At 51.9% G+C, this 18,388-nt stretch overlaps 1 protein-coding gene across 1 annotated transcript in view; it reads left to right on the top strand.

The window, feature by feature from the left end:
• The window catches only part of HYDIN (HYDIN, axonemal central pair apparatus protein), a 176,929-nt gene that overhangs the window by 94,501 nt on the left and 64,040 nt on the right, over positions 1 to 18,388 (top strand). Inside the window, exons 21-24 of the mRNA XM_014960757.1 lie at positions 141 to 278; positions 1,517 to 1,830; positions 15,465 to 15,657; positions 17,929 to 18,045. Of these exons, the coding sequence (XP_014816243.1) occupies positions 141 to 278; positions 1,517 to 1,830; positions 15,465 to 15,657; positions 17,929 to 18,045 (762 nt within the window). The remainder of the gene's footprint in view (positions 1 to 140; positions 279 to 1,516; positions 1,831 to 15,464; positions 15,658 to 17,928; positions 18,046 to 18,388) is intronic.

The following is an 18,388-nucleotide window of genomic DNA, read 5'->3' as shown; positions in this document are numbered from 1 at the left end:
CTTTTTAGAAACTGATAAAAATAGTAAATAGAGGTGTATCTGCTTTTGAGGTTGAAAAATACGAAACGCATCAGAAAGGGAAGGAGGTCATGGCCACTTCAGGTTGCTTTTTTTTTTTCCCTTGTCTCCTGTTTCTGTAGCAACCCAGCGATGTCCTAACTCTTCAGTACAAGCCTCTTTCTTTGAAAAACTTCTCCTCCCTGCCACTCAGCATTGTCCTGGCCTTGGAGCAGCCCTTCTTAATCTGTGATGCAGATGGGCAACCCTTCCCTGTCCAGGTGAGCAGCCATGGACCCTCCTGCTCCTGGGGTCTGAAGAGGGAGGAGAGTGGTGGGACGTGTGTGTTGGGAGGTTCTCAAGTAGAGAAGTTTAGTCTTTAGAGTCAGCGGTAGACTGACCTGAACTAAACCAGGGGAACAGGGGACAATGTGGGGAAAAAGGGGGAATGGGGGACAGGGAACACGAGGGGGAGAATCGGGGAAAGAAGGGAAAGGGGGACAGATGTGGGAAAGAAAGGGGAAAAGGGAGACAGGGGAAAAGCAAAGGGAAACAGGGAGGGAAGGAAAGGAGGAAAATGGGGATCAGGGAGGAAAGAAAAGCAGGAAGGGCGGACAGGGGACAGGAGGGGGAAAGAAAAGTGAAATGGGTGGATAGGGGACAGGTGAGAAAGGGGGAACTGGGGGGGAACAAGGAGGAAAGGGGAGAAATGAGGGGGGTAGGAAGAGGGGATGAAAGAGGGGACAGGAATAAAGGGTACGGGGGGGAAGAGAGGAGAGAAAGAGAGTGGGGGAGAAGAAAGGTGAGAGGGCAGACAGGGGATGGGAATAAAGGGTATAGGGGGGAGGAAGGGGGAAAGATGCAAAACGAGCTACTGAAGGAAATGAAGTATCATCTGAACTGGGGAAATACATCCTGGCTTTAAGGCATGAGGAGAGGGGAGCAGGGAACTAGGTCGGGGCAAGCCATGTAGTAAAGGTGTCTCTTGGAAGCCACCCCAGCTCTCCAGCAGCCGTTCTCAGATAACCTCAAGGGTGGCCCTGCTGTCAGGAAGACTAAGGATGCTCCTCCAGCCTCTGCCTGGCACCTGCCCCGTTGTCGGCGGAAGGTGTTGGACGTGGACTTGGCTAAACACGTTGTCGTAGGCATGGCCACCACTTCTGTGCCACGCCAGTGCCAGGGTGAGGCTGCTGTAAGGATAAAGGAGCCCCTCTAATGTCAAGGCAAAAGGCCTTGGTGTGCCATAGTGCCAGTTTGGTTGTGTATTTAAGCCTTTGTGGGTTCAGAATTCAGGGGAGCAATATTTATTTCCCTCTTGCGTCGATGCACAGCGCAGAGCTGAGCCTGAGAAAGTCTCAGACAGGAGTGTTGTGGTGCTTGCAGTCAAGGACATATTGTGAAGAAAATGTTGAACTGAGAAGCATACGTTGGGGTCACACTTGGAGCATTTACACATTTCATGCTGTCAGACCTTGGGACCTTACCCCACTGGTGCTTAGTGCTCTTCATCTCCTTGCAGCCCTTGAAGCTGGAAACAGGGGAGGAACTTCATCTCTCCATCAGGTTTGACCCTGCTTATAAAGAGGATTTGAGTATCCGGGTGGTAGAGAAGTCTCTGAAGATACAGTTTCTTGAGCATCCTCATGAGGAGCGGGTCACCGTTCGGGGAGAAGTCTACTTTCCGAATCTCTGTCTTCAGACCACAGCCGTGGACTTTGGCTGCATCTTGAACGACACTGAAGATGTGCGTTACATCGAGATGACCAACTGCAGCCCACTTCTCGTCCGGTACCACTGGTCCTTCCTGACAGACAGCCAAGTGAGCCAGATGAGGTACGTGCAGCTTTGTCCTCTCCTTGAAGTTCTCCTCCTTTCTGTTGTTCTGTTTGTCCTTTGCAAGGCTTGTTTCCCTGGGATCTGACAAATTGTCTTCAACTTTCCTTTGTCAAAATGACACCTACCAGCGGTGGTCAGGGTGGATGCTCAGGGAATAGGTGATCTTCACCAATGTGACGCTGGGAAAGAGACAGCATTCTCACAGAATCACAGGCTGGCAGGGGTTGGAAGGGACCTCTGGAGATCATCTAGTCCAACCCCCTGCCAAAGCAGGTCCACCCAGAGCAGGTCCCACAGGAACGTGTCCAGGTGGGGTTTGAATATCTCCAGAGAAGGAGACTCCACCACCTCCCTGGGCAGCCTCTGCCAGGGCTCTGCCACCCTCACAGGAAAGAAGTTCCTCCTCATGTTTAGGTGGAACTTCTTACATTCAAGTTTGTGCCCATTTCCTCTTGTCCTGTCCCTGGGCACCAGTGAAAAAAGACTGGCCCCATCCTCCTGACACCCACCCTTTGAGTATTTATAATCATTTATGAGATCCCCCCCTCGGTCTTCTCTTCTCCAGACTAAGGAGACCCAAGTCCCTCAGCCTTTCCTCATCAGAGAGATGTTCTCATCCTTGTAGCCCTTTGCTGTACCCTCTCCTGTCCTTCTTGAACTGGGGAACCCAGAACTGGACCCACTGCCCCAGATGAGGCCTCCCCAGGGCAGAGCAGAGAGGCAGGATGACCTCCTTCCACCTGCTGGCCGTGATGTTCTTAATGCACCCCAGGAGACCATTGACCTTCTTGGCCACAAGGGCATATTGCTGGCTCAAGGTCATCCTGATGTCCTGTTCTCCAGCAAAGCTGGGGTTGTAAGATACGACCAACACTTTCTGTATAGCCCGTAACCTACAGTCCTACTTTATTTCTGGAGGTACAAACCCATGCTTGGCCACTGGGACAAGCAGGTACACAACGTGACCTGTTTTCCTTCCCTGCCAACCCCATTTATTGTCACTTCATCCTAAGAACCTTCACAGTGTCCCAGTCTCTGGCTGTTGCTTTGCCGTAGCCCCCATACTGGTTCCCTTGGGAAGGAAAGATGCTTTCTCAGACCTTGGTGGCCTGAGGCAACCCCTGCTTTGGAGAAGTGAGTTTTCATCTGTCAAACTGCCCGTCACATTCACAAAACAGCTTTTTAGTGTTTTTACAGTAAAACCTCAAGTTCTGCTGTGGCTTTGGGTCCGGCTGTAGACGTTGGTCTACGTCTAGCGCTGGCCTGTGGCTTCTGAGCCCAAGAGCAATCTTGCAGTAGTGAGAAGCACGTCTACAAACACATTTATATCCATTCCTCCTGCTGTGGCCTCACTGCATAGTACAAAAGTCTGGTCTGGGCAGCTTTAATTACGGCAGCAAATGGGTTTTCCATAATGTCCTAGGAAACCGAGCAAAGTTACCCGTTGTGCGTGGAAGTGCTGCTTGTTACAAGTCATAGAAGCCATCAATGAACTGTTTTGTTTGGGGAACGGGGAGCTGGCTCGGAGGAGAGGACCTCTTGGGGACTGGAAATGAGCTGTTGCTGTTGGGAGGGCTTGGGGGAGAAGAGCTGGGTGCTGGGGGAGCCCATGCACAGCTGGAAGTAACACCAGACCTTTGATGTGGTCCCTCTGGATGCACGGAACCTCCAAGAACAGACCCTAAAATGCAGGGGAAGGTCTTTAAAAGCAGGGGGAGGGAGGTGAGCGGTGCTGAAAGCTCTGCTTGGAGGCCCCTGTCATCACCCGGTAAATTAGATTAGGGTTTAATTACAAGCTAAAAGGAAAAAATCTAATTTTGATGATAGAACAATACATATATTCTATAATAACAGAGAAACAAGCACATTACAGCGAAGCCTGTGCGGAATTAATTTCCTCTGGGGCCACTCGTTGGCCAATTGCCTGTTTATCGTTACTCTTATTTATTTTATTTTATTTTTTTTTTTAGAACCAATTTAGGTTTTTTTTGGAAAGGTGAGTGCTGAATCAGTTTGCAGCTTTTAATTACCCCTGCCTCCCCCTCAATGGGCTTTGCTGGACCTGAGCCCGCAGGTGCTGGTTCTTCCAGCGGATGCTGCGTCCCCCAACTCTGCGGAGTCGGTGGCAGCTGAGGGTCCTGAGCGCTTGGCAGGATCTCAGCTTCTGCTCCAAAGGGGTTGGCAGAGCCCCTTCGCCAGCTCGTTAGCACTGTGGCCGTTACAACAGCTCCCTTTTCTGCTCTGCATGTTAATTAAGCGGTAATGTACTCTCTCCGGGTCCCTCAGCAGACACCACGTGATCCTCTGTGGCAGAGCTGGAGATGAAGATGGTCTCCAAGCTATTAACACCTCAAATTGCTCATTAAGAGCCCGGCAGAAGGGCAGCATGTCAGATATTATTTCTGGTCCACATTAAGCACTGTTGGTATTCTAAATTATGCGATCAAACTAACTCAGTCTGACATCGAGGGAATCAACCATCAGGTCTCATGAAGGTGAGATCAATAGAATGTAACCATCCATATGTCTAACCTTGCTGGAGCCCCTCATCAGAGACTCCCAGCGTCTATCAAACACACACATTTATTTTGACTAGGAGAGAAAAATGTTGTTTCTCTGCCTGGACAAGACTCTCTGTGCTTATATTTTCATTTTATTTTTTCTTCTAGTTGTTAAATCCATTTTTTCCTCCTTACTCTTTAGTCAGTGCTGCTCTTTAGAGCAGAGCAAGCATATAAGAAACTCAGCCCAACCTTTGCTGTGGGGTTGGACATGACCATCGCACAACAGCTCTCCAGTATTTATGGCTCACCAACCTCTGAGCCATAAATCTCTCGTGGTTACTCCTAGACCAATGTGATTAGAGACCATCTGAGAACAGGCTCTCCTCACCTCTTGGACCTTTGGTAGTTCAAAGCTGAGTTGAGCCTTTGCACCAAGATGATGTTTTAATAGAATGGTTTGCGTTGGAAGCGACCTCAAAGCCCATCCAGTCCCACCCCTGCCCTGGGCAGGGACACCTCCCACCACACCAGGTCCCTCCAAGCCCCCTCCAACCTGCCCTTGAACCCCTCCAGGGATGGGGCAGCCACAGCTTCTCTGGGCAACCTGGGCCAGGCTCTCACCCCCCTCCCACCAAACAAGTTCTTCCCCACATCTCAGCTCCATCTCCCCTCTGTCAGGGTCAAACCCTTCCCCCTCCTCCTAGGGCTCCCCTCCCTGATCCAGAGTCCCTCCCCAGCTTTCCTGAAGCCCCTTGAGGGACTGGAAGGGGCTGGAAGGTCTCCCCGGAGCCTTCTCTTCTCCAGGCTGAACCCCCCAACTCTCTCAGCCCCCCCTCCCAGCAGAGGGGCGCCAGCCCTCCCAGCATCTCCGTGGCCTCCTCTGGCCCCGCTCCAACAGCTCCATGTCCTTCCTGTGCTGAGAAGCACACAGCAGTTCCTGCACTGTTGGAATGGATCTCCAGAGTCGCCCAGCAGGAGCCAGTAGATATGGAGCCACGTTCAAGCGTTTCATCATACGTCTTTCCTTAAAGGTTTCTTCTTGAAAGACTGATTTATCCCCCTTTCCAAGGGCAGTACCCAGCTCCTCAGCTTTGTTTGGTAGAGACCTGTGACAAAGGCTGCCAAAGCCTCATCCCCAAACGGAGCTGTTCTCTAGAGTTTTTTGTCCTTTTTTAGGGGTCCATGTCTTGTCATTTACTTTGAGCTTTGCTCTTCCTCCATCACCTCTTTGTCTCCTTCACGGGAGATGTGTTCCCTCCCTAGGACAGAGAGGTCCGTGTGCCAGGATGGGTCACTGGGGAGCTTTGCATCTCCATGGCACGTGTCAGACCCCCTCCACGCGTTGATCCCACGTCTCCGGAAAGTGGGATCTTCTTGGCTGCTACGAGTCCAGGGTAATGAATTGCCACTGGATTCTATGATTCTTTGGGGAAAGGGTTTGTTGAGCTAAACGTGTAGAAAATGACGCTTTCCTTTCCGTACTGGATTTCCTCTACCAGTTTGTTCTGAACAAAACTAGGAGCTTTTTTCTTACCAAGTGGGTCTTTCTCTAGAGTTAATAATTTCTTGTGCCTCTGCCCCCTTCTCCTCCCATGTCCCCTGGCAGGCTGCGCTGCGGGGACCCTGGAAGCCAGATCCCAGCCTCGTTAGTGACAAAAAAACCAACAACAATGACAACAACAAAAAAAATCAATTCTGTGTTATATTTGATGGGTTTTGTTTTTTATTTTTATAACAAGGAAGAAATGGAAATTGGGGACAGTGATAAACAGGGCAAGGCAAAAATCTGACAGCAGTGCTCTGTCAGCCACCGGCGGGGAGAGGCAGCAACGTGAGCAATGAGAATACACATCAGAAATGTGTATCTCCACCATGCCCCTGGTGCTGGGGAGCCTCAGATGAGGCTTCTCATCACCCCCCTGGTGCTATCAGCTCCTTGAGACACTACACTGGGGACTTTGGTAGCCACATGGGTGCTACTTCTCCCGCTTAAATGCAGTGGGTAACTTGGAGAAGGAGGGTTGAGTCGTGATGGAAATGTGCTGCTGAAGGTGTCCCCTCTGAATGGCTCCTCTGCAGCTGAATCACAGAATGGGGTTGGAAGGGACCTCTGGAGATCATCTAGTCCAACCCCCTGCCAAAGCAGGGCCACCCAGAGCAGGTCCCACAGGAACGTGTCCAGGTGGGTTTGGAATGTCTCCAGAGAAGGAGACTCCACCACCTCCCTGGGCAGCCTCTGCCAGGGCTCTGCCACCCTCACAGGAAAGAACTTCCTCCTCATGTTTAGATGGAATTTTCTATTCCAGCTTGTCCCCATTTCCTCTTGTCCTGTCCCTGGGCACCACTGAAAAAAGACCAGCCCCATCCTCCTGACACCCTCCCTTTGAGTATTTATCAGCATTGATCAGATCCCCCCTCAGCCTTCTCTTCTCCAGACTCAAAAGACCCAAGTCCCTCAGCCTCTCCTCAGAAGGGAGATGCTCCAGGCCCCTCATCATCTCTGTAGCCCTCTGCTGACCTCTCTTCAGCAGTTCCCTGTCCTTCTGGAAACAGGGAGCCCAGAACTGGGTGGTCAGTCAGCAAACACTGGCTGGAAGGTGACTTCTTGCTCTGCCAGTGAAGTTCAGCCAGCAAATCTGGGGAGCAGCCAGCTCCTCTCTTTCCTTTTGGAACATCCCACCATCATCATCACCCAGGGCACTCAGTGGCAAACAGCATCCTTCTCCCCATGAATGCCATCACGCCTCTGCTGCTGGGAGACCTTGAGCTTTAATTCCCTCCAGGCTGCTGCTCAAGGCCTGTCTCCGCACAGCCTTACTATTTATAAAACAATGTGTTGAGATTTTATTTTTACTATATTCTTATTTTTTTTTTGGTCCATGGGAACAGCCTGGCTGAGGGAAAGCAGAGCATTGATTTGGGAACTGCTGCTGTCACTTCCACTCCGTCTCTCTGGCAGAGCACCAGAGTAGAGAAGCCATCAAATGAAACCTGGGTGGCTCTCTTTATTTATTAAACTCCTCTTTATTTGCTGCTGTCACCGCGTGTGGCAACGATGAGTAAGGTGACATAATTTTCCAGACCTCGTTTCTCTTAGTTTCTCCAGCTGTTTCTCACCCTTGGCTCTTTTCCTGCTGGCTGCAAGCTGTGCATCAAACAGCTTTCCTGAAGGGACAATCTCCCTGAACCCACCGGCATCCCCCTGCCCACGGGTGGTGTTTCTGGTGTCGCTCTGCTCTTTGCTGGTCTTCACAGGGTAGCTGAGAAACCTTGAAACTCTTAGGAGAAAGGGCTCAAACCAAATTTGAATCCAGGTGTCAGATCTTCACGTGTTTTCGGGTGTAAATCTGCAGTGGGTTTGGGGTTTTCTTTGTGCTGATTGTTTCTAGCCCAAGGTGCTCCCCAGCTCAAGAGATGATGGAGAGCCCAGCTTTCCTGCCTGTCCCACCTTCAGCCCTGAGCTGGCTGCCTCCAAGGTGGGGATCTGCAGCAAAAATTGGGGATTTTTATCCTGTGTGAGGCTGGATGCTCACGTGCTGGTGAAAGTGGTGCTCGTCGTTCTGTACCACCGCCCTGTTCCCCTCGAGAGGCGGATGCTGGGGTGGTGAATGGACAGCATGAGTTTTGGGTGGGTTTTGGATCCCTTGCTGCTTACCGGCTGGTTTAGAATCATAGAATCATTCAGGTTGGAAGAGACCCTTGGGATCATCGAGTCCAACCATCTCCCCTACTCTACAAAGTCCTCCCCTACACCATGTCCCTCAGCACTGCATCTAAACGTCCCTTAAACACAGCCAGGGATGGTGACTCAACCACCTCCCTGGGCAGCCTTGTTCCAATGCCCAACCACTCTTTCTGTGAAAAATTCTTTCCTAATGTTCAATCTAAACCTACCCTGTTGGAGCTTGAAGCCGTTCCCTCTCGTTCTGTCACTAATTACCTGTGAGAAGAGACCAGCACCAACCTCTCTACAGTGTCCTTTCAAGTAGTTGTAGAGAGTGATGAGGTCTCCCCTCAGCCTCCTCTTCCTCAAACTAAACAGTCCCAGCTCCTTCAGCCGCTCTTCATATGATTTGTCTTCCAGGCCCTTCACTAGTTTCGTTGCCTCCTCTGCACCCACTCCAGCAAGGCAGAGTAGGAGGGTACCAGTCACGGAGAGCGTTTCCTAAGACACCATCACGTATTTTTTTTTTTCAGAGAGGGTGGGATCTGCCCCACAGGTGCCAGTGCTGTCCCCCTGTTGGGCTACGGGGGAGACAGGAGGTGGTCCCCGAGTGGAGCAGAAGCAGTGCTTGCCCTTCTTCTAAAAGCCAACTGGTCAAAGCTGATATTTTGATCACCCAATGGTTTCTTTGCCGGTGATGCTTGCAGGGCACGTCACACAAGAGCTCTGCCTGTGCTGAGATCCTCCTTTGCTGGAGAATGCCATGGCCAGCAGCTCCACGTGCTCTAGGTGAGGTGCTGCCACGGGAGAAACTCTCTTAAATGACCCTGTTTTTTAGAAAAATACATAGTCCCAGTGTGAAGAGGTGCCGTTACGCCTGCCCTTGTGGCTGTGCGGGAGCAGGGGTGGTCGTGCTGCTCACAGAAGCGGGTGGGTTGTCTTTGCCAACCCCAAGAACAAGTAGCAATTGGGTTAAGAGAGTATGAAGGCTGTGTTCAGACAGCCCAGGTGAGTATTTGGGGACATTAGGGATGTATCACCATAAATCTGTGTCTCCTGACTCGGAGAGGGAGGCAGATAGGGGCAAAGAGAGGGGAACCCTTTAGCTCTCTACACCACAGCAGCTTGGAGAGGACTTCAACTCCCTGGGGGATTCGATGGGGCTCTGCCAAGAGTGGGGCAGCCCAACTGGGAGATGCCCACCTCCCAGTTAGTGGTGTGAGTGGGAGAGGAATTGATTTATTCCTCACCATCCGCAGAGGGAGGCAGGCAGGAGTCCCCAGGGGGTCGGGCACCCCAAAGCTCCTTCTGGCCCAGCTAGTGTCCCATACATTTTTGAGAGCCCCTGACTTAATTAATGCCACCTTTTCAGCCACTCTGCCCTCAGGAGGGTCATCTTTCTCCTCCAGGGGATAACCTTTCCAACTGTGAGCTTGCTTCCTCTTCAGTGGTAACTGTCCCCTCTCCCTCACCCACTGGCCTCCATCACCCTACACTCGTCCCCGGTGTCACCTGGACTGGGCCAGTCCTGTCTGGTTGTCCCTTGCCCCGTCCCCAGGAGCTCAGTGGAGCCGTTGGATGGTGAGGATGTTCCCAGGAGCACCTCTGCCTTGCTCTGGGCAAAGCAGGGGGTAATTATGTTGTACTTGGTGAGTGACCTTTAATAATAACTCCGCAGCGGTGTTAACGAGCCACTCACACCCGCCCTATAAATCAGGGTAAAAGCCATGCACAGCCTTAAAACTGTGATTTCTGCTGGTGGGATGAACCCTGCTCCTTCTGGGCAGGGGATGGATGGCGATGGGTGGAGCTTCAATGTCTGTCTGGTTTATTTTGGGATGCTTTAGGAAGTATATTTAAATTGGGGCTTTTTTTGGTGGTTTGTTGTTTAGTTTTTTGTTGTTTTTTTTTTTTTTAATTCTGCGTTTGTTATGGTCGCTGCTTTACCTTCTTCTGCCTTTCCCTGCGGTGATGAGCTGGGCTGTGGCATCACTGCCTGCCCGGGACCTGCCGGGGAGCCTGCAGCAGCACAGGGCGGTGGAGACACCTTCTGGGGTTCAGCAGAAGCGGTTGAGACGAGCAAGGACATGAGGAGAGGACAAGTCCTACCAGGAGAGGCTGAGGGAACTGGGCATGTTTAGTTCGGAGAAGAGGAGGCTGAGGGGAGACCTCATTGCCCTCTACAACTCCCTGAAAGGAGGGTGTAGAGAGGTGGGGGTTGGCCTCTTCTCCCAAGGGAATAATGACAGGAGCAGAGGAAATGGTCTGAAGTTGGGGCAGGGGAGGTTTAGATGAGATATTGGGAAGAATGACTTTCCTGAGAGAGTGGTCAGGCCCTGGAAGAGCCTGCCCAGGGAGGTGGTGGAGTCACCATCCCTGGAGGGATTTCAGAACCGTGTAGATGTGGCACTTCAGGGCACGTGCCCAAGATTGTTGGGTTGGGTTTGTTTGTGTGGGTTTCTTCTTTCTTTTTTTGTGGTTGGACTTGATGATCTCAAAGGTCCCTTCCAACCATGAGGATTCTGTGATTCTGAGGACTTCAGGATGTGCTCCATCATTTCATCTCCCTCCTTTTCCTCGTTCTGCTCTTGGCACCGTGGAGGAACAGTGGGGTGGGCTGAAGAGCCCAGGTACACGCTGGTCCTCAACCTCCGGGATGCTTCAGCAGAGGCTTGGGCTGCTTTTTGAGTGCTTGGAGGGTGAAGCTGGCCTGCCAAGCCTACCCAGCCTGCTCCCTACCATCTCAGGCTGTCCCCTCTTCATCCCTTTCACAAATGTGTTGAGATCCAGCTTTAATCTCCTGCAGCCTTTACCCTAAGGAGAGGATGGATCAAGAACATATCTCTTGCTGTGGCTGGGAGCCTTCTGCTTGTCTAACCCCACCAGGACCAGCCTGCTACTCTCAGCTGGTGATGCTCAACCAGTTCTCTGGCTTCCCCCTGCTTTTAACCCTTGCAGCCAGACCCTTGGTGGCTCGCCAAGCTCTCAGGCTTGCCCCCACAAGGACATCTTAAAGTGGTGAATCCAGATCCCTGCCGCAAAGACGGCTGGAGCACGTCTCTCCTCCTTTGCCATCACTTATGGGAGACAAGACAGGCCTCTGTTTGCAGAGCCAATTTTTGAAGTCGCTGGTAAGATTGTAATTGATGCTGATTGCTTCAAACAGCGTCTCCAAATTACAGCTGTCAGGGCTTGTTTAATTTTGAACAAAGACTACAAATCGTATTTATCGTTAGAGCTACTGATTTGCTCAGAGGGACCTTTGGCCAGAGTCTGATTGAGAAGTATTTTTCTGTCTGATGGAGAACCAGGAACTTCCTACAGCCTCACCCGATGCTTGTAAATCACCTGGCTGACGGGCGAAAAGACCACATTTTGTGGTCTGTAAAATCAGTGCAAGTCAGAAAAACTCCAGTAAAGCCAGCAGAGGCTTCTTCCAGGGCTGTAACTTGTCTTCACTTCTTTTCAGTAGTAACATCCCCACGTCCATCCCTACGCAAACAAGAAATCCAAATTCTCCCTCATCTCTCTAAAAGCTGCTTCTCTTCTCTGTCTCTCCTCTGCCTGGTGCGAATTGCAACGGGTGGTTCAGTAAATACAGGAACCTTGGATTAGAGGAGGAATTTGTTCTAGGAAAGAAATAGGCTTTGGGGCCATTTGGACAAAATGCAGTTTAACAGTCACTGTCGATGAGGGTGAACCATCACCACCACCTTCCTTAGCTGGTGGCCAGGTGGCCCAGCTCCAGCCCAGTGTTCCCACACGGCGCACTGGGAAGGTTCTTGGTTTATTCTTGTTTTGTGTTATTGCAAACACCCTTGAGCTGTCTGTGGCTTGCTCCAAAGTGCCTTTTTAATACGCATCTGGTGGCCTGAAGGGGAAATTAAAAGGCATCGTAGGGCCCGTAAGCCTGTTTAGATGCCTCATGGGCATGTGGTCTCCAGTGCTCAGCCCTGGGAGAACCTGAAAAGAGCTGGTGCTTTGTTGGGAGGCTTGTTTTTCACCGGGTGCAGGGTCAGGCAAGGATGCTCCATGTGGATACCACGGGGTGGTGGCTTCTGGCACGTGTCCCTGGTGCTGGCAGGGGCTTCAGGCACCTCGGGTGTTCCCCCCCTTATGGTTTTGGGGTGACCGTCCTGCTGCTGCCGGCTCTGGCACAGCCTGAGCTGGAGGGAGGGTCACGTCATCCCGCGTGAATCTTCACACGTCGCTTGCAGAAGCGGTGTGATTTCTAGCTCCTCTATTTTGGGAGGCGGGTGTGGGAAGCGGTGTGAAGCTGTGGCCCTGGCAGGCTCAGAAACCAGGAGACAGGCTGAGATATATATATATATAAATTTTTTTTTTTTTTTTTTTCTTAAGAGGCACGAACAGCTACAAGCGTGGCTTTGTTTATTTTTAAATTTTTTTTTTTTTTTTTTTCCTAATGTCTCAGAGGTTGGGGACAGTGGGTGACACAAGGTTGTCCTGGCCCTAGAAGGAAGGACTTCTCTCTCACTGCTGCCAATCCGCCCACACTGCCATTAAATCCCCACTGTTGGTTCCTGGATGACATTTCTCTCATCTGAGGGGTGGCCGTGTTGGGTGAGATACCCCCAGAGGGGGTTAACACCTTGCTTTTGTCCCTTCCACCTCCAGGCGGACCTGCTTACTTTGGAGGGCTCCTTATCTCAGCTCCACAGTGCTGGTGGAGGCAATTCCACAGTCCTTTGGCCATTCTGGTTTGGGATGGATCCTCTCTGCAGGTGGAGGAGCTGCTTTCTGCTCCTTGCCTTCCTCCCTGTGTACACAGCCTTGGCCTAAAAGTGCTGGAGGATCCCCAGAAAGCCCCAATTCACATCAGGGAAAGAGCTGCCTGAAGCCTGGGCTGATGCTGAACATCTTGTTCCTTCCCCTTCCTTCTCCTTTTCAAAGACAACCCCCTTTTCTTCAACCCCAGGAAGATTGCTTGTCCCAGGGGTCAGCTTTCTATGGGCACCTTGGGTTCCTCACCCTGTTCCTTTTCACGTCATGCTTCAGGTTATTCATTTTGACTTTCCCCCCTCTGGAAGAAGTTCCTGGCTGTGCTCGGTGCTTCTCTACAGCAGGACTCGCTAATCACATCATCTCCCAGCGCCGGGTCCCAGAGGGCTTCTGTTTCAGAGTGAAAAATATTGTTGTTGTCTTGGCACCGCCGTCCCGTGAAGTTGCCTCCAACCATTCTATAAAGCTAAAGGTAATTTAATAAATGATTATGGATTTTTCCATCTCGGGGGTTTACCTCTCCTTCAGGAGCTGTTATTAACCCGCAGTATTTATCCCGAGCAGCTCGGAGAGCTGCGATTTCATTTCCTCGCTAGGATGGATTGCAGCTGCTGCCATGATGGCCAGACTCATGGGCTGAACTGGTTTGCAGACTGGTGCGCTGCTGGAGGGCTTCGGGGGTGCTCCTGGCCCTGGGTGTTTGTCCCCCTGCGCTGCAGGCATGGCCCTTGTCACCAGGGAGAGGTAGCACTCAGCCCAGGGGCACCGTTGTCGCAGCTGGGATGAATTTATTTCAACCTCAGGTAGATGCCAACACGTCTTGAGGTTCTTCAGCTGAGAGGGGAGAAGGTGGCACAGATGGGACTGGAGATGGGCGATGCTCTCCAGGGACCAGCGAACACCTTTGTCCCCTCCAGTCCTGGTTTGTTCTTCCATGAGGACAGTCCTGGGGTCTTGCTGGGGGTCACCCATGGGGTCCCAGCAGCATCCGGAGATGGGGCTGCAGAGGAGCTCAGCTGGGCCAAGCCTTGTTCTTGCGGGTGGTTGTAGGGAGGACAAGTCAGGCGGGATCTCTTGGAGGTTATGAAGCCTCTAATCCAGAAATTAAAACCAGCCTTAGATAACAAGCAGCAAAGCTGAAGACAGATATCCATTTGGGAGCACATCATTGAAGGCACCGAATTCCCAGCTGGAAATGAAGCATCCAGGTGGCTGTGAAGATCTGCCTCCTTTGCCTGTGGGGGACACTTGGAAGTTGGGGACGGTGACAGGCAGGCACGGCTGGAGTGTGCCCCTCCAGGTGGGATCAGAAATATGAGCCCAGTTATGAGCCCAGTTATGGTGGGCATCTGCTGTGGTTTAAAACAGGGAGTGTGATCTGAGTCACCTGGGAACGATGGAAGACATTAAACCATATACTTTTCACTGCCAGACGTTGGTCAAACTATGAACTCAGCTCCGTTCATAAAACGAGCTGTTAAATTGCTTTGCTGGAATCGTTTGCCAAATTGTTCCTCAAACAGTTTGGGTTTAGAAACTGCTGCGGAGGTGACCACCCCACTGGTTACAACCTTCTTTCAGCAGAGCTGCTGCCCTTCTAGCACGAGGTGAGGTTGGAGCTGGAGCTTTGGGACCGGGGAGCAGCATCTCCTCCTCGGCGTTTGTGGTTTATGGATTAAAAATGACTCAAATTTCCTTCCCCAAAGCCCTTGTGGCTGCTGATTCGGTGCTCATCGGGGATCCATGGGATGTTTAATTGTGAGTCTCTGCCTGGAATTGTTGGAGGTGTCTTTCCACATCGTTGTGCGTGTGAGGAGATCCCACCATGGGCTTTGTCGGTGCCTCTGGGTATCTCAGGGCACAGCCATCTTTAGGCTCCAGCCCTGCTCCTGCCTCATCACGCTCGGAGAAAGCCACCAGTATCTCCACTTGCTTGTTCTGACCTAGGCCTGCTGGTAATATTTGGGACAATTATCTAGTAGAGCTGCAAAACTTCTTGCATTGGCCGTCGCTTCTCAGGGTGGGGAGGACGCGTTCCTGGGGGCTGGGTGCTTCCAGGAGAACGCTGGTGGGTCTGTACCAGCTCATCGCTCTTCGCATCTGCTCCTTCACAGATGGGCATCATTCTTTCTCACAGTTTGTCTTTTCCTTTCCCACTGTGCTTTTTGTCTCTCTCCTCTCCCATTTCTCCTTCCACCCAGTTGCCAGCACCACTCTCCTACCAGCAGCGTTGTCCCTGGGCAGCCACAAGGGACCCTCAGCTCCATCCTGGTTTCAGAGCTGCTGGTTGAGACCCATAGAATGGTTTGGGTTGGAAGGGACCTTGAAGACCATCCAGTCCCACCCTCTGCCCTGGGCAGGGACACCTCCCACCACACCAGGTTGCTCCAAGCCCCCTCCAACCTGCCCTTGAACCCCTCCAGGGATGGGGCAGCCACAGCTTCTCTGGCCAACCTGGGCCAGGCTCTCACCACCCTCCCACCAAACAAGTTCTTCCCCACATCTCAGTTCCATCTCCCCTCTTTTGGTGTCCAACCCTTCCCCCTCCTCCTGTGGCTCCCCTCCCTGATCCAGAGTCCTTCCCCACCTCTCCTGTAGCTCCCCCATCACTGAGCTCACACCACCAGCACCCACCCAGGGGCCACGTTCTGCCCAGCAGCTGCTCATCCAGGCTTCCCTTTCTCCAACTGCAGGTCTGTGGCCAAACTTATGTTCTTTTCCAGGTTCAGCCCTCCAGTACCTAAATTTTTCGTCGAACCCCAACCAGCAAAGGAGGAGGGAGCCCAGTCGGAGCACTCGGTGTCTGCAGAGAGGGGGGTCGGGGATGGGGCTGCAGAGGAGCCAGATGAAGCCCTGGAAACAGTGGGGGATCCTGCTCAAGAGGCACCAGACTCAGATGACTCCCTGGAAGCAAAGGTAGATTTTCTCCTACACCTACCACTTGTGTTGCCTTCCCCAGCTTGCCACCAAAACACCAGGCTCTTGCCAGCCTCCCTTTCTGCTGCCCTGAGAGCAGGCTGGGAAGCAGGGCCGGTGGCTGGACACAGGGAGGGAGAAATAGGGTATTTCTGCTTGGAGAAGCCCACTCAATTCTCCTGATCTACGTTGGGTTTGGGATTTTGGGGGTTTCTTTTGATTTTGGGTTTTTTTTACATCAAATAAGGAATTTATCTGCATCATGGTGTGAAGGCTTCCAGTTTCCTTCCTGTATTAAGCCCATCAAATACTCATCTCCATGTAACCACCTTCTCAGCCCCAGCCAGAGCCACCTGTCTTCATGCTTCTATCTTCCCCCAAGAATCATAGAATGGTTTGGGTTGGAAGGGACCTTAAAGGCCACCCATTCCCACCCTCTGCCCTGGGCAGGGACACCTCCCACCACACCAGGTTGCTCCAAGCCCCCTCCAACCTGCCCTTGAACCCCTCCAGGGATGGGGCAGCCACAGCTTCTCTGGGCAACCTGGGCCAGGCTCTCACCACCCTCCCACCAAACAAGTTCTTCCCCACAGCTCAGCTCCATCTCCCCTCTTTCTGTGTCAAACCCTTCCCCCTCCTCCTAAGGCTCCCCTCCCTGATCCAGAGTCCCTCCCCAGCTTTCCTAGAGCCCCTTGAGGGACTGGAAGGGGCTCCAAGGTCTCTCTGGAGCCTTCTCTTCTCCAGGCTCCAACTCTCTCAGCCCCCCCTCCCAGCAGAGGGGCTCCAGCCCTCCCAGCATCTCTGTGGCCTCCCCTGGCCCTGCTCCAATGGTCCATGTCCTTCCTGTGCTGAGACCTGGTATTGCAGTGACAGCCACAGAGACATCTTTTTTTATAAAACAAGGCTGTGCAGAGAAAGTCACTCTCTCTTCCTCCTGGCTTTGAAAACAGCTTCTCATCTGTGGACCTTCCTGGTGAACCTCACTGCTTTGGAACTTGACCTTCATACTAGTTGATAAAAACAGGATGGAAAAGAACACGAGAGGTTCTGAAGGTGCCAGTGTTGGCCTTAACTTCAAGGAGAGGGCTTGCACCTGCTCTCATCCAAATATCGAGACTTTTAATGTTATCACTGCAGGTTTTTTTCTGAATCAGGAGAAATGATACCTCATAGACGTAAAGAATAGCGGGCTGAATGTTTTCAGATAGAAGCATGGAATCATCTTTATTTCCTGCTTTCTTGCCACCTTTGGACAAGTAAACCAGGGAAGTGCAAGTGGACGTGGCTAAGTAGGATCCAAAATTGCTTCAAAGGATGCATCTGGATTGCAGTTTCATCTTCTGCTTGTGTCACTGTATGGAGGCAATATCCATATGACCTTCCTGGGGAGGTGGGAGACCGCAGGCCTAGGAAAGGTAGGGATAGGATCTTTGGGAATATGTGCCTGGCAAAGCTTTGCTGGGTCTGAAAACATGGAGACAACAGAAAGAGCATCCAAACAGGAGAAGACTCTACCCTCCCCATCCCAGGGAGATCTAACCTCTTGATTAGGTATGAAGATGTCCCATAAATATCCTTGCTGAAGTCAAGACCACAACACAAAACACTTCTTCACACCAGTGAAGAAGTGGGTGCTCTTAACCTTCAAGAGTAATCACAAAGCCCTCATTTATAAATCACGATCAGAAGCCCAGGAATGGGGTTCCTTTTGAAAGATGGCACCTCTGAGGTTAAACACCAGCTCTCAGGTGCTGCAAGACAGGAAAGCATCTCAGCTGCCTTCTTCAGGAAGGTGCCACTAGAGAGAATGCCTCGGCAGAGATCCTCAGCTCTCCAGCCCACAAGAGTGCACGAGATAAAATTGGATAGCTGAGCCAAGCACTATTTAAGTCCTTATTTTCCTGTTTTTGCTACTCCTCACTGGCAGCTGTGTTCTTATTTATGTGACGGAGAACCCAACCTGTCCAGGCAGGGGATTCTCAGCATGTTCATTGGGCAGGAGCAAGCAGAACGCCCTTGAGATCTCTGCCAGGACTGAGTGCTGTGTTCATCCAGCTTCCTCATGAGTGTAGGAAGCGCAGATGGAGCCCGTGTCTCATCTGCGGGTGGGCTTGGACCCACACTCAACTGATGGCATGGACATACCTATGCTTTATGTGCACGTGGGTCCCATCTCAGCTACATCTGGCTTGAGGTGGTGGAGCCTGCAGCAAAGTGGTCTCACCCAGACCAGCCAACTGCTTACTGCAGCCCATGGTGCTTGTTTTTCAGCCACTACCATCCACTGCTGCAGAGCTGGAAGATGCTGCGGACACTCACAGCCTGGTGATGATTGAGGAACTGATGCAGTTCGTGGAGTCAGAGCCCCTCGCCTTGGGAGTGGAGGAGGTAAGTGGGAATCGGTCTTATCTCTGCATTTCCAGCATGGCAAGCAGTTCTGTGGCCCTCAACGCTGCTCACGGAGCAGCTTCACACCCTTCACAGAATCCCAGAATTACATGGGGTTGGAAGGGACCTCTGGAGATCATCTCCTCCAACCCCCTGCCAAAGCAGGGCCACCCAGAGCAGGTTGCACAGGAACGTGTCCAGGTGGGTTGGAATGTCTCCAGAGAAGGAGACTCCACCACCTCCCTGGGCAGCTTCTTCCAGGGCTCTGCCACCCTCACAGCAAAGAACTTCCTCCTCACGTTGAGGTGGAACTTCTTACATTCAAGTTTGTGCCCATTTCCTC

Source organism: Calidris pugnax, unplaced genomic scaffold (genome assembly GCF_001431845.1).
Source record: "Calidris pugnax isolate Ruff unplaced genomic scaffold, ASM143184v1 scaffold347, whole genome shotgun sequence".
Lineage (NCBI taxonomy): Eukaryota > Metazoa > Chordata > Aves > Charadriiformes > Scolopacidae > Calidris > Calidris pugnax.
The sequence above is the reverse complement of the archived record's forward strand: the minus strand, read 5'-3'. Positions and strand labels throughout refer to the sequence as shown.